General features: G+C 44.8%; 1 protein-coding gene across 1 annotated transcript in view; it reads right to left on the reverse strand.

Moving 5' to 3' along the window:
- Positions 1-16,200, reverse strand: part of LOC149452027 (mitochondrial import inner membrane translocase subunit Tim10-B) — a 130,635-nt gene extending 114,435 nt beyond the window's left edge. Inside the window, exon 1 of the mRNA XM_089689868.1 lies at positions 16,148-16,200. Coding sequence (XP_089545994.1) covers positions 16,148-16,157 — 10 coding nt within the window. The 5' untranslated portion in view covers positions 16,158-16,200. The remainder of the gene's footprint in view (positions 1-16,147) is intronic.
- Between the last annotated feature and the right edge of the window lie 54 nt (positions 16,201-16,254).

Here is a 16,254-nt window from a genome sequence, read left to right on the forward strand (position 1 = left end):
CTTGAGAAAGATGGGCCGAGTTTCATCAAAACGTTGGACAGTAAAAACACCACTCTGCAAGACCCGCGAGTGCCTCTAAACCAGTTTTGGATGTATATGGATTGGATGGATATAGATTTCAAACAGAGTGCCGTGGCTACCAGAAACTATATAGACAAAGGTCACACCCGTTACATGGAGATTTATTACACAAAAATGATGACTGACTAAACCTACAAGTGCTTTTTCACCACAACTATTACTTTATACTAGCTTTTGAAATATATAAATGCAACAAGTTAAAATGTATATGGCAGGTTTAGGACGGTAAAACACTTTTTGAATAACTCAGACCAAAATGAGAGAGAGATGAAATGGAAACAGGGACATTTTTGCAAACGAAGGGCAGTTCATTCAAATCAGGGACAGTTGGGAGCTATGATACCAGTGTATGATGCTACGTGCTGTCAAGGTTGGGTCTATGGAAGATTTTATTTTTTTCTACAAGTTTTTGAAAAAAAAAAAAATGGGTTTCACAAAACGTCACTTTAATGAGATATTTCTCACACATATCATGGGTATATGTGGAATTACACCCAAAAAACACATTCAGCTACCCCTTGAAAGTCTGAATGTGCTCATTGGATTTTTGACCCCTGCCTGTGGCTAGGCTGCCAAAAAGTCTGTCTCCTACATGTGTTATCCTGATACTCTGAAGAAGTAATAGAATGTGTTGCGTAATACATAATTCCACATATACCCATGGCATGTGTGTGAAATACCTCCTTTTTTTGGTATTTTCCACAAGACGTGTCAAAAAAAAAAAAAAAAAAAAAAAAAAACTTCCATGGACTCAACATTCCTCTCAGCAAATACATTGGGGTATCTACTTTCCAAAAAAGGGGTAATTTGGGGTGTGTGAACTCTCCTGGCATTTTACGTCTTCTAAAATCACTACATGTATGGCCAGCATTAGGAGTTTCTGCCATACTCCTAATGTTGGGTATACATGTAATGTTCTTTTTTCCCCCGCCCATGGGCAGGGTCAACATTCTTAAAGTTATTTATCTACCTAAATTGTTATGTTTAGGCAAACTCCCCTTGTAGAATACCAAAAGAAATTTTTTAAAACAGAGAGATACCATTTCTACTGCCTCTCTTTTGCAACGTAAACCACCCAGAAGCATTGGAGGTATTGAAAGTACAAACTCACCTCACGGGGCTCACCTTTCCTAACCTCTACTTGACGTCTCAATTGATACACAATTATGACTGGTTGCATCCCATTTGAGCTAATGCCTGTACAATTACCGAGGCCATAGCCTCCTCGCTGGAGACTATTTATAATCTTGTTTACATACATCAAGTACCTCTGTCCTGGCACTAAAATGTTGGGAACTTCACTTTCCCCGTTTCTCACTGTGGTGACTCTCATCTTCAAGCTCTCATGGGTGACATCTCTCAACAACCCTCTTTGGTTTAACCCCACCCTAGGAGAGCTATGCTCTTTGCCTGACCCACAACTTTGGTCTTCCTGAGGGGTTAATAATTTATACCATCTCTGTACAGTATGGGGATTTAAATCATTCCCACAATTGCAGGAAGAATTTTGTCTTATCTCTTCTATTTCTACCAGCTACGCCACACTAATACATTTGCAATTTGGATCTTTAGATAGAACCTTACAAGTGAATCCACTAGAAAAATTGTTAAGAAGTCCTGTTCCTACAAAATTAATCTCCGAGTGTTACTTGTAGCTGACTCCAACCCTAGGATAACCACTGTTCAAATTAAATGGGCTTCCTTTGGTGCATCACTCACAGATTCAGATTGGTCTGAATTCAGTGACACCTATAAGACTTCAGTTATCTCTTGCAAAGATAGAATTATTCAGCTTAAGGAATTTCATCATACTCAACTTACCCCCGTTTGAATATGCAAGATGGGCTTACATCCCACAGCTGAATGATTCCGGGTCTGAAGTCTCACTGCCGACTTCCTCCATTGCTTTTGATCTGGTCCTATAGTCCAGAGGTTCTGGGAGATATTGGCTCTCATCTTCTCCATGCTGGGCCTGCCTAATATTCTGCATCTTAATTGTCTCTTGGAAATATTTGGGGGCTTGACAATTTCCAAACATGCTAAAAATGGTTGTTACGCATCCTATATTTCTTTGCTAAAAAAAAAAAAAATGATTTTAAATATCCTGGAAAGAGTCTGTTTTACCTACCTTGGCTTATTGGCTTAAACCCATTAATGATTCTTTTCCTTTGTAAAAGCGTACTTTTGAGCTTAGGAAAAAACTGAAACTATTTGATAAGATCTGGGGCAAAACGGATTGCTATCCCCCTTACCTTAAAGTGTTACTAAACCCATGACCTCACATTCACTATATCTGCTCTCCCACAGTACACACTAAATGGAAATACAATTATTGTAGTAAATATAAACTGATAAAATACCTTTTCTCATCAGCAGGATATAGCGGTTTTGTGATTTCTATCAGTATCCAGCTGAGCTCAAAGCTTGCAGGAGTTCTCATTCTGCTCTGGCTGTCCAATGAGGCTGCATAACCTCTGACCCATAGTTGCCAACACTGAAAACAAAATTTCAGGGACACTTTTTTTGCTGTGCGCCCAGTTGGCCACTTTAGGCAGAAAATAAAAGTTAATTAGGGGTGGGGCATTCATTTAAAATGGGCCTGGTTCTAAAAACGGGCATATCGTTAAAGCTGATGTACCAATATACCATTAATGTACCTCTGTTGCAGAAAAATAAAAGATTTTGTTGATTTTTAGGACAAGGCCTTACCCCCCCTGGTGTGATCCATAGAAAGTTCATGACTTCCTGGTATATAGATTTAGGCTTAAGGCATAGAAACCAGTAACACAGGAAGTAGTTTACTAGCTGGCCTCATTAGCACACACCCTGCACCCATCAGCTATGGGCAGCACAGTGGCTAAATGGTTAGCACTTCTGCCTGTAAGTACTAGGGCCATTGGTTCGAATCCCAACCACGGCACTGCCTGCCTGGAGTTTGCATGTTCTCCCTGTGCCTGCGTGGGTTTCCTCCGGGTTCTCCGGTTTCCTCCCACACTCCAAAGACATGCTGGTAGGTGAATTGGATCCTGTCTAAATTGGCCTTATTATGTGCATGTACGAATGTAAGTTAGGGACCTTAGCTTGTACACCACCTAAGGGTTAGGGACTAATGAGAATGTACAATATATATGTATGCTGCGTAAATTGACGGCGCTATACAAGTACCTGAAATAAATAAATGCATCCCCAGCATTCCTTTAGACATGCATTTTCCTGGCTTGTCAATGTGGACTACCACAGCTTCTATGTTTGCATGGCATCCACAGCATCCCTCCAGACAGGCTCTGGCCTCATGCTAAACTCTCTGGGCCTGTGGGTTGCACACCTCTGATGTAGTGCAAGATCCTGCCTGATTAGATACAGAATGAATAGATAAAATAGGTGGGTCTTCCTATTCCATAGTTTTGGTAAATCTAAAAGGAAATTGTATAGTGTACAGGTAAAACTCCAAAAATTAGAATATCGTGCAAAAGTTCATTTATTTCAGTAATGCAATTTAAAAGGTGAAACAAATATATGAGATAGACTCAATACATGCAAAGCAAGATAGTTCAAGCTGTGATTTGTCATAATTGTGAGGATTATGGCTTACAGCTCATGAAAACCCCAAATCCACAATCTCAGAAAATTAGAATATTGTGAAAAAGGTGCAATATTCAAGGCTCAAAGTATCCCACTCTAATCAGCTAATTAAGCCATAACACCTGCAAAGGGTTCCTGAGCCTTTTAAATGGTCTCTCAGTCTGGTTCAGTAGGAATCACAATCATGGGAAAGACTGCTGATCTGACAGTTGTGCAGAAAACCATCATTGACACCCTCCATAAGGAGGGAAAGCCTCAAAAGGTAATTGCAAAAGAAGTTGGATGTTCCCAAAGTACTGTATCAAAGCACATTAAGAGAAAGTTATGTGGAAGGGAAAAGTGTGGAAGAAAAAAGGTGCACAAGCAGCAGGGATGACCGCAGCCTGGAGAGGATTGTCAAGAAAAGGCCATTCAAAAGTGTTGGGGACTTTCACAAGGAGTGGACTGAGGCTGGAGTCAGTGCATCAAGAGCCACCACACACAGACAGATCCTGGACATGGGCTTCAAATGTCGTATTCCTCTTGTCAAGTCGCTCCTGAACAACAAACATCAGAAGCGTCTTACCTGGGCTAAAGAAAAACAGACCTGGTCTGTTGCTCATTAGTCCAAAGTCCTCTTTTCTGATGAGAGCAACTTTTGCATCTCATTTGGAAACCAAGGACCCAGAGTATGGAGGAAGAATGGAAAGGCACACACTGCAAGATGCTTGAAGTCCAGTGTGAAGTTTCCACAGTCTGTTGATTTGGGGAGCCATGTCATCTGCTGGTGTTGGTCTGCTGTGCTTCATTAAGTCCAGGGTCATCGCAGCCATCTACCAGGAGATTTTGGAGCACTTCATGCTTCCTTCCACAGACGAGCTTTATGGGGATGCGGACTTCATTTTCCAACAGGACTTGGCACCTGCCCACACTGCCAAAAGCACCAAAACCTGGTTCAATGACCGTGGGATTACTGTGCTTGATTGGCCAGCAAACTCGCCTGACCTGAACCCCATAGAGAGTCTATGGGACATTGCCAAGAGAAAGATGAGAGACATGAGACCGAACAATGCAGAAGAGCTGAAGGCCGCTATATTGAAGCATCCTGGTCTTCCATAACACCTCAGCAGTGCCACAGGCTGATAGCTTCCATGTGTCAGCCACTGCCTGGCGGTATCTCTAGCTGCCCACAGCGTGGGGTTCCTCAGGGCGCGGAGTCTAAGTCCCAATCTGCTTGTTCACCAGGGCCCCTGATGGTGGGGATGGACTTGGAGCAGACTGAGACCAGGTCGCGACCCCTGAGCTATGGTGGAGGGTACCGTCAGAGGTGTGCGAGGAATGTGAAGAGGCTGGCAGGCCTGGCAGCAGGGACTGATCCGTGCGGGATGGATGGATGGATACCGTGAGGTATGGCGTAGTCAGGCGGACCAGGTCGGTAACATGTGGGCAGCGAGGTACCAGAGGAGCAGACAGAAAATGGTCAAGTCAAGCCAAGTTCAGCAACGGGAGATCAATTGTAAGGGGCAGGCAGGAGAGTGGTCAGGATGAGCCAGGGATCAAGCAGGAGACAGTCAGCAGGGTCAGGATCAAGCAGAGGTCGGCAACAGGGAAGCTTCAAACAGAACACAGGAACAGATTATCAAGACCAAACAGCAATGTACATACCCCCTAGCTTGTTTAAATAATGCGCCCTGCGCTGTCATTGGTGCCAGGTGCATGTCCGCGATCGCGAGTGCGCAGGCACGACCGTCTGTTGCCGCGGTCGCCCAGGTCCTGCCGCCCGCTGGCTAGTGCGCGTCGGCGTTCTGCGCATGCGCTGCTCGGCATATCGCCACGAAGCCCAGGGTCCCTGACATTGCCCCCCCCTACGGGCATCCGCCGGATGCCCAATTGCTCTCTCCTCTGTGGGTGGTTACTGAAAAATTCCCAAATTAATCTAAAAGGCATGGATGTTTTGGGCTGGTTCCTATGAATTCTCCTCCAGGCCATAACCTTTCCACTTGATGAGAAATGGAGTCTGGCCTCTCCTTTTCCTACAGTCCAGGATCGCTTCAACCTCAAATTCCTCCTCCTCGTTAATATTTATGGCCTCCGGGGGTCTGGACCTACGGTCCGGGAAGGGATCCGGTGTTGCGGGTTTTAACAAAGATACGTGAAAGACTGGGTGTATTGTAAAGGATTTGGGAAGTGTGAGCTCGTATGCCACTTCATTAATTTTCCGTTTCACCCTGAATGGACCCATGAATTTTGGTCCCAGTTTTCTTGATGGGCAAGACATCTTTAAATTTGTCGTGGCTAGCCAGACCTGGTCCCCAGGGTGCAGAATGAGTTTGCCTCTCCTTTTGTCAAAGGCCCTTTTATTATCCTCCTGAGCCTTTGTGATTGCTTCTTGTAACACTTTGTTATTCGAAGAAAAAAAAAAACTCAGCATATCCTGTGTAGCCGGCACCGAACTTTCTGGAATCGGGTCGGGCAGAAACGTGGGATGGAACCCGTAGTTGACGAAGAACGGAGACTGTCGGGTAGCAGAGTGATTTGCATTGTTGTACGCGAATTCGGCTAACCGCAGAAGAGTCAGCCAATCATCCTGGAGGAAGGCGGTGTAGCACCTGAGATACTGCTCCAGAGTTTGATTTGTTCGTTCCATCTGCCCGTTGGTCTGTGGGTGATATGCCGATGACAAGGACAGTTTGATTTCTAGGATCTCACATAGCGCTCTCCAGAATCTCAAAGTGAACTGGACTCCCCTGTCCGAGACATTATCCTTTGGAACCCCATGAAGCCTTACCACTTCCCTCACAAAGATTTGTACTGTTTCCGGAGCCGAGGGCGTGTGTCTCAGTGGCAGGAAATGGGCCATTTTGGGACAGGCGGTCCACAACCACAAAAATGGCAGTGTGATCTTGGGATGGTGGGAGCTCCACGATAAAGTCAATGGAAATCATTTCCCATGGCCTGTTAGGTATTGGTAAGGGTCGTAGCAGACCCCAGGCCTTGCTCCTGGTGGATTTGTTCCTCTGACCAATAGCACAGGTCTTCACATACGCTTCACAATCTTTGGCCATGCTTGGCCACCAGAACACGCGTTGCAGCAGTTCCAAGGTCTTACGCACTCCAAAGTGGCATGCCAGTGGGTGATCATGGCAATAGCCCAGGACCACAGTACGGGTTTCTTCGGGAACCATGATCCGTCCCTCCTTCCACAAGAGTCCTTCCTTGTTCTGCAAAGAAACCCCGAGCGAACTTGGCAATCCCACGGATACGGCCTGTAGTCTGGACCGTAACTCGGTCTGAAGGGCAAGGAAATTCCCTGTAGACGGGATGGTGTCCGGCTTGTGAGTCTCTTCAGGGCCTTCAAACATGCGCGAGAGCGCGTCAGGCTTTGTGTTCTTTGATCCCGGGCCTGTAGGTAATATGGAACACGAACCTTGAAAAGAAGAGTGCCCATCTGGCCTGGCGTGGCCTCAAGCGCTTAGCCGTCCTCAGATATTCCAGGTTTTTGTGATTGGTGAAGATCAAGATCGGGTGTGTGGCTCCTTCCAGCAGGTACAGTGGGGCAAAAAAGTATTTAGTCAGCCACCAATTGTGCAAGTTCTCCCACTTAAAAAGATGAGAGAGGCCTGTAATTGGCATCATAGGTAGACCTCAACGATGAGACAAAATGAGAAAAAAAAAAAACAGACAATCACATTGGCTGATTTGGAAATAATTTATTTGCAAATTATGATGGAAAAATAAGTATTTGGTCAATATCAAAAGTTCATCTCAATACTTTGTTATATATCCTTTGTTGGCAATGACAGAGGTCAAATGTTTCCTGTAAGTCTTCACAAGGTTGGCATACACTGTTGCTGGTATGTTGGCCCATTCCTCCATGCAGATCTCCTCTAGAGCAGTGATGTTTTGGGGCTGTCGCTGGGCAACACAGACTTTCAACTCCCTCCAAAGGTTTTCTATGGGGTTGAGATCTGGAGACTGGCTAGGCCACTCCAGGACCTTGAAATGCTTCTTACGAAGCCACTTTTTTGTTGCCCGGGCAGTATGTTTGGGATCATTGTCATGTTGGAAGACCCAGCCATGTTTCATCTTCAATGCCCTTGCTGATGGAAAGAGGTTTGCACTCAAAATCTCATGATACATGGCCCCATTCATTCTGTCCTGTACATGGATCAGTCGTCCTGGTCCCTTTGTGGAGAAACAGCCCCAAAGCATGATGTTGCCACCCCCATGCTTCACAGTAGGTATGGTGTTGTTTGGATGCAACTCAGCATTCTCTCTCCTACAAACACGACGAGTTGTGTTTCTACCTAACAGTTCTATTTTGGTTGTCATCTGACCATATGACATTCTCCCAATCCTCTTCTGGATCATCCAAATGCTCTTTAGCAAACTTCAGACGGGCCTAGACATGTACTGGCTTAAGCAGGGGGACACGTCTGGCACTGCAGGATCTGAGTCCCTGGCAGCGTAGTGTGTTACTGATGGTAGCCTTTGTTACGTTGGTCCCAGCTCTCTGCAGGTCATTCACTAGGTCCCCCCGTGTGGTCCTGGGATTTTTGCTCACCGTTCTTGTGATCATTTTGACCCCACTGGGTGAGATCTTGCGTGGAGCCCCAGATCGAGGGAGATTATCAGTGGTCTTGTATGTCTTCCATTTTCTAATTATTGCTCCCACAGTTGTTCACACCAAGCTGCTTGCCTATTGCAGATTCAGTCTTCCCAGCCTGGTGCAGGTCTACAATTTTGTTTCTGGTGTCCTTCGACAGCGCTTTGGTCTTCACCATAGTGGAGTTTGGAGTGTGACTGTTTGAGGTTGTGGACAGGTGTCTTTTATACTGATAACAAGTTCAAACAGGTGCCATTGATACAGGTAATGAGTGCAGGACAGAGGAGCCTCTTAAAGAAGAAGGTACAGGTCTGTGAGAGCCAGAAATCTTGCTTGTTTGTAGGTGAACAAATACTTATTTTCCACCATAATTTTCAAATAAATTCTTTCCAAATCAGCCAATGTGATTGTCTGGATTTTTTTTCTCATTTTGTCTCTCATAGTTGAGGTCTACCTATGATGCCAATTACAGGTCTCTCATCTTTTTTAAGTGGGAGAACTTGCACAATTGGTGGCTGACTAAATACTTTTTTGCCCCACTGTACCTCCACTCCTCCAATGCCGCCTTGATTGCCAGGAGTTCCCGATCCCCAATATCGTAATTCCTCTCCGCCGACGAGTGTTTTCTGGAGAAAAAGGCCACTAGGTGCATCAGTTCTTTGATGCCCTTCCTTTGGGAAAGCACTGCCCCCACCGCGTTCTCGGACACGTCCACCTTCAGGATGCAAGGTAACGAGGAATCTGGATGGCTCAAAATAGGGGCTTCGGTAAACAGCCTTTTCAAGGACTCAAATGCCATCTGTGCCTCAGGTGTCCACCTAAAGCGTACCCCCTGTCTGGTGAGTTGGGTAATAGGGGACACGAGACCCGAAAAGTTCTTGATGAACTTCCTATAGAAGTTGGTGAAGCCAATGAATCGCTGCACACCCTTTTTATCGGCGGGTACCGGCCATTCCAGAATGGCAGAGATCTTTCGGGGGTCCATTGCTACTCCCATAGTGGAGATAATTAAACCCAAGAAGGAAATGCTACGCTGTTCGAAACTGCTTTTTTCTACTTTTGCGTACAGCCCGTGTTGGTGGAGTCGCCCCAACATGCTCCTGACAGGACCTCTATGCTCCTCCAGGGATGAGGAGAAAATCAAAATGTCATCTAAGTAGATGACGACAAAGATGTCCAAAAAGTCTCTGAACACATAGTTGATAAAATGTTGGAATGTGGCTGGGGCATTGCATAGGCCGAAGGGCATGACTAGGTACTCAAAGTGCCCGAATCTGGTGCGGAATGCTGTCTTCCACTCGTCTCCCTCCCGAATGTGGACTAAATTGTAAGCACCCCTTAAATCCAACTTAGTGAAGACGGACGCTGACCTTAGTCTCTGGAATAACTCCGGTACCAAGGGAAGCGGGTAGCGATTTTTCACTGTAATATTATTTAACTCCCTGTAATCCACACAGGGCCTTAGGGACTTATCTTTCTTTTCCACAAAGAAAATCCCAGCCCTGGCCGGTGATGTGGAAGGGTGGATGAACCCTTTCTGAAGGTTTTCGTTGATATATTCTCTTAGTACCCCCAGCTCCCGCTCAGACAGAGGGAATATTCGCCCGAAACGAACCTCAGAACCCGGAAGCAAGTCGATGGGGCAGTCATAGGTCCGGTGTGGGGGAAGGTTGTCTGCTCGTCGCTTACTGAATACATTGAGGTAGCTGTGGTAGGCTGGGGGAATGACTTGGGTCAGTTCTGCGTCCGTGTCCATGCACACTAGGGAACGTGACGCTAAAGAAACCTGAGGACAGCAATGCTCCTGACAGTAGGAGGACCTGAACTGAATTTAACCAGTCTTCCAGTTAATCTGGGGGTCGTGTGCCCGTAACCAAGGAAGCCCCAGAATAATTGGAAACAGAGGGGATGCGATGGCATCCAGATGGAGGATCTCCCGATGGTGGCCAGCCACCGTAGCACAGAGAGGTGGGGGTCTCCCGGTCTACCACCCCTGACTTAATACGGGACCCATCGGCCAAAAAGATGTTTAACTCACACTCCCTGGTTTGTAGGGGAATCTGCTGCGGTGTTGCAAAATCTAGATCTACGAAGCAGCTACAAGCTCCGGAATCAAACGATTGCCGTCGCTGACACGGTCCTTCCAGGGAGCTGGAAAGAGATAGCAGTGCCTAAGTAATTAGAATTATTAAGATAGGTGGGAGATGCGGCAGAAAACACAGAGGCACACTTACTTAGTTTCACTGGGCAGGAACGTACCACATGACCTGCTTCCCCACAATACAGGCAGAGATTGTTGAGCCGACGTCTCTGGCGTTCCTCAAACGTCAATGAAGGACGGGTTAATCCCACTTGCATGGGTTCAGGCGTGTCGACCGTCTCCGAGTACCGATTTCCAGCAAGCGAAGTGGACTGGATAGGGACGCAGGGTAACACCCATGTAGGCCTCTAGCCCTGGCCGGACCTTTCCATCCTGCGTTCCCGCAACCGGCGGTCGATCTGGATAGCCAGAGCTATTCGGTCCTCCATTGTATCTGGTATGCCCACTCTGGCTAGTTCATCCTTAAGCGACTCGGACAATCCCATGCGTAACTGGTGGCACAGGCCCGCATCATTCCACTGCGTGTCCCCCATCCAGCGTCTGAAGTCAGAAGCATACTCTTCCGCTGCCCGGCGACCTTGTCGGAGTGCATGTAAGGCTGATTCGGCCGCCGCTGCCCACTGCGGGTCATCATATAGTTATGCCCTTGCTTCAAAAAAGGTCGATACTGCACTTAGCTGTGGATGATGGGCCTCCAGTAGTCGGTGGGTCCAGGCCTGGGGTTCATCTTGTAGCAGGGATATAACGAACCCCACCTTCACAGATTCCGTAGAGAAGGTCTGCGGCTGCAGGTTAAAGTAGAGCTGGCAGGCATTGCGGACGGCCCTGAATTTTGCTCGATCCCCATTAAACTGTTCTGGTATTTGCACGCGAGGTTCAGGTGGAGGCATGAAGACCACCGCTCCGACAGGCAATTCTGGGGAACCTCCAGCCGAGGATGAGGGACCCGAATCCTGGGATGCAGAGGCTGGCGTGGTTAGTGTCTGAATTCGCCACTCCAAATGTGTATAACCCTCCTGCAGGGTTTTCACCACCTGGGTTAGCGCCCCCAAGTGTTGGCATATGTCCTCCAACGGGGATGGTCCTCTTCCAGGCTCCGTCATCTGGCCGTTTGGTAGTGTCAGCCACCGCCTGGCGGTATCTCTAGCTGCCCACAGCGCGGGGCTCCTCAGGGCGTGGAGTCTAAGTCCCAATCTGCTTGTTCAACAGGGCCCCTGATGGTGGGGATGGACTTGGAGCAGACTGAGACCAGGTTGCGACCCCGAGTATGTCCAGCTATGGTAGAGGGTACCATCAGAGGTGTGCGAGGAATAGAGCCTGATGTGAAGAGGCTGGCAGCAGGGACTGATTTGTGCGGGATGGATAGATGGATACAGTGAGGTATGGCGTAGTCAGGCGGACCAGGTCGGTAACGTGCGGGCAGCGAGGTACCAGAGGAGCAGACAGAAAATGGTCAGGTCAAGCCAAGTTCAGCAACAGGAGATCGATCGTAAGGGGCAGGCAGGAGAGTGGTCAGGACGAGCCAGGGATCAAGCAGGAGACAGTCAGCAGGGTCAGGATCAAGCAGAGGTCAGCAACAGGGAAGCTTCACAAACAGAACACAGGAACAGATTATCAAGATTATCAGGATTATCAAGATTATCAGATTATGAAGACCAAACGGCAATACCCCCTAGCTTGTTTAAATAGGGCGCCCTGCGCTGTCATTGGTGCCAGGTGCGTGTCTGCGATCGCGATCCAGTACAAGCCGGTGCGGTGGCGAGCACAAGTATTGTCCCGCAGCCACCAATAATTCACACACAGGCCCATAGAGCTCCTAGTATCCTTCCGAATGTGCTTGCAAATCCCAATTGACAGCCCACAAATTCTGCAGCACCTGTACTTCCCCCATTCACTGCCCAACCAAGAATTCAGGTGGAAATAGCAAATTTAACTACTCCCCTTGATTTTTGGAGCGGTTTTTCACGGAATATCTGTATGCGTTGATTGTGGATCAAAGCAATTTATATGCACAACAAGTTATCACCGCCAACCCAAATTCAAACCTTGCCAGACCAGTCGCATGGAAACTCATTACGGTTTCCAAAATTACTTTTTTTTGGGCCTAACCCTCAACATGGGCATTACTAAAAAAAATGAATTGCGGTTGTATTGGTCCACAGACCCGATTGATCATATTTCGTGTTCTCTGCTACCATGGCCAGGCATAGATATGAGAGTATAATGTGTTTTATGCATTTCAACGACAATACACTCTGTCATCCTAGGGGTGACCCTGAATTTGATTGGCTTCACAAAATTCAGCCCCTCGCAAATCACCTTAACCAAAAATTTGCAGATGTCTATACTCCCCGGCAAAAAATCTGCGTTGACGAGTCCCTGATTAATTTTTCTGGCCGCTTTGCATTCAAACAATTTCTCCCCAGCAAGCGTGGGAGATATGGGGTCAAGATGTAGAAGACCTGTGAGAGGACAACAGGTTATACTTATAAGTTTCAGATTTATGAGAGAAAAGATAGTCACGTGGAGCCCCCCGGATGCCCAGACTACATGGGGATCAGTGACAAGATAGTTTGGGACTTGGCGTCATCCTTTTTCCATATGGGGTACCACTTACACGTGGACAATTTTTATTCAAACGTGCCACTATTTAGACATTTGTACAATCTTGGAACTGACACATGTGGCAAAGTGTGACCTAATGTGTTCCCACCATTAGAAGTGGGTGGATGCAGGGAGGAATATTCTAATGGTGGGCATACCACACACTTTTTCTGGCAGAGATTTCTTCTCTTTTTTTCATTCGGTCCACAGGCTGCATACAAAAAAAAAAAAAAAAAAAAAAGGAAGCATATATACCAAACATGGACCAGCGACGTACTGGTACATCACTGGACTTTGAATGGTTATACCAGGATGATGCCTACAGCTGCAGGCATCATCCTGGTATTATTTTTTTCAGCCGGTGATTGGCTTTCATGTAAAAGCAATCCTAGTGGCTAATTAGCTGCAAGATTGCTTTTACAAGCAGTGGGAGATGATTGATGCCTCCCCCCCCCCCCTCTTCCGCTTCCTTCCACGGCCTTCTCGGGGGAACCTGAGAATGCAGCCAGTGTTTCTGCCAGCTGACCATAGAGCTGATTGGAGACCAGAGTAATGCCAATAGTTAAGAATTCGGAAGCTACGAGCATTTCATCACTTCAGTTTCGCAGGATATAAACAGCGCCATTTGTAAATTGGGAAAGCATCTGATCACACCGATCTTGGTTTGATTAGATAATGTAAGGGCAGAGGAGATATCTAGAGCCTGATAGACCCCAGATTTCTCAAAAAAGAATATATGACAATGCCCATTGAAGTTATAGGGGATATTTGCATTCCCTGTGATAACATTAAAAGTGATTAAAAAAAAAAAAAAAAAAGAAAGGTACAATGTAAAAATAAAAAAAATCAAAATAAGAAAAAAAAAAAACAAAAAAAACACACTCGCTCCTCCCTTTTGCGCACACCTGTGTGCACAAGCGTTGACCCTGTGCCGGTATGTAAACAGCGGTTGCACCATACATGTGAGGTATTGCCGTGAACCTCAGATCAAGGGCAGTAATTCTAACACTAGGCCTCCTCTGTAAATCTAAAATGGTAGCTTTTAAAGCGTTGCCTATGGATATTAAAAATGTATGCAGTTTGTCGCCAGTGCACAGGGCATGAGCAGTTTTAAAGCATGTCATGTTTGTTATCTATTTACTCAGCATGCCATCATCTTTTATAGTATACCAATTAATTGGCCAATATATTGTGTTTTTGTGCATTAAAAGTAAATAAAATGTTTTTACAAATATTTGCTTTTGAAAAATTGCTGCGCGAGTACCATGTGCCATAAAAAATTGTAGTACACACCATTATATTTACTAGGGTGTCTGCTTTAAAAATATATAATGATTGGGGGTTTAAATTAATTTCCTAGCAAAAAATACTGATTTATTTCATGTGAACAAAAAAAGTGTCAGAAAAGGCTTGATCTTCAGGTGGTTAGAAGAGTGAATGTGTGGCATAAACTTCTAATGCTGGGCATAAAACGCCCCCGCCCCCAAAACAACCTTTTTGGAAAGTAGACACCCCAAACTATTTGCTGAGAGGCATGTTGAATCAATAGAAGAATTTATTTTTTTACCACAAGTTTTTGGAAAATGACAATTTTTTTTTTTTTTTTTTTTACACACAAAATTGTCACTTAAAATGATTTACTGCTCACACATGCCATGGGTATATGTGGAAATAATCCCCAAAATACATCCTGCTACTTCTGCCGAGTATGGGGGTATCACATGTGAGAGAAGTTTTGGCAGTCTAGCCAAGTACAGGACCCCAAAATCCAATAAGCACCTTCAGGCTTTTAAAGGGCTTTATTTCCTCATTACACTTCCAGACTATCACAGTTTCAGAGGCCCTGAAATGCCAGGATAGCACCTAACCCCCCCAAATGACCCCTTTTTTTGAAAAGTAGACACCCCAAGGAATTTGATAAGAAGCATGGTAAGTATTTTGCAGATATCATTTGTTGCCACAAGTTTTTGGAAAATGAAGAAAAAAAAACATTTTTTTCTATTCTTTTTTATATTTCAAAACCTTGTGAGAAAAAAATTAGATCTGCAAAATACTCACCATGCCTCTTTTTAAATTCCTTGGGGTGTCTACTTTGCAGAAAGGGGTCATTTGGGGGGGGTTTGGTGCTATCCAGGCATGTCAGGGCCTTCGAAACCGATAGGTATTGAGGATGTGAAATGAGGAAGTTACGCACCTTCAGGCTTTCAAAGTGGTCATTGGATTTCAAGCTCCCAAAAAGTCTCACACATGTGGTATCCCCATACTTGGTAGAAGTAGCAGAATGTACTTTGTGGTGTAATTCCACATATACCCATGGCTTGTGCGAAAAATAAATCCTTTAACTGACAACTTTGTGTAAAAAAAAAAAAAAAAAAGTTTGTCATTTTCCAGAAACTTGTGGAAAAAAAAAAAAAAAAAAAAAAAAAAAAAAAAAATCTTCCATGGACTCAATATGCCTCTGAGCAGATAGCTTAGGGTGTATACTTTCCAAAAAGGGGTCATTTGAGGGTGTTTGTACTGTCTTGGTATGTTAGCACCTCAAGAAATGTGATGAGCAGTCAGAAAGTAAAAGCTGTGTAAATTCCATTATCTACCATAGTTTGTAGACGCTATAACTTTCACGCAAAGCAATATATATACACTTACTGGGATTTTTTAATCAAAAGCATGTAGCAGAATACATTTTGGCCTAAATTTATGATGAAATTTTAGTTTTTTTGGATATTTTTTATGACCGAAATAAGAAAATATTGTTTTTAAAAAAAATTTTTTTTTTTCTTCAAAATTTTTTTCATTTATAGCGTCAAAAATAAAAAGTTCACAGGTGATCAAATACCACCAAAAGAAAGCTCTATTTGTGTGCAAAAAAGGACATAAATTTCATTTATGTCCCGTATTGCATGACCGCGCAATTGTCCGTTAAACTAGCGCAGTGCTGTATAGCAAAAAAAATGGCGTAAATTGCAGTATTTATACCATAGTTTGTAGACGCTATAACTTTCATACAAAGCAATCAATATACACTTATTGGGATTCTTTGTTACCAAAAACATGTAGCAGAATACATTTTGGCCTAAATTTATAACTAGCTTTGAGTTTACTATACATTTTTTATAGCTGAAAGTAAAAAATATCATTTTTCTTCAAAATTTTGGAGCTTTGTTTATAAAATAAATTTTAGAAAAGCACCCTACCTTCAAACATAAGTACCGCATTTTTCGCTCCATAAGTCACACCTGACCATAAGACGCACCTAGGTTTTAGAGGCAGAAAACAGAAAAAAAAAAATTCTTAACTAATG

Source organism: Staurois parvus, unplaced genomic scaffold (assembly GCF_062004578.1).
Source record: "Staurois parvus isolate SC_StPar_1 unplaced genomic scaffold, SC_StPar_1.0 ptg000502l, whole genome shotgun sequence".
Taxonomy (NCBI): Eukaryota; Metazoa; Chordata; class Amphibia; order Anura; family Ranidae; genus Staurois; species Staurois parvus.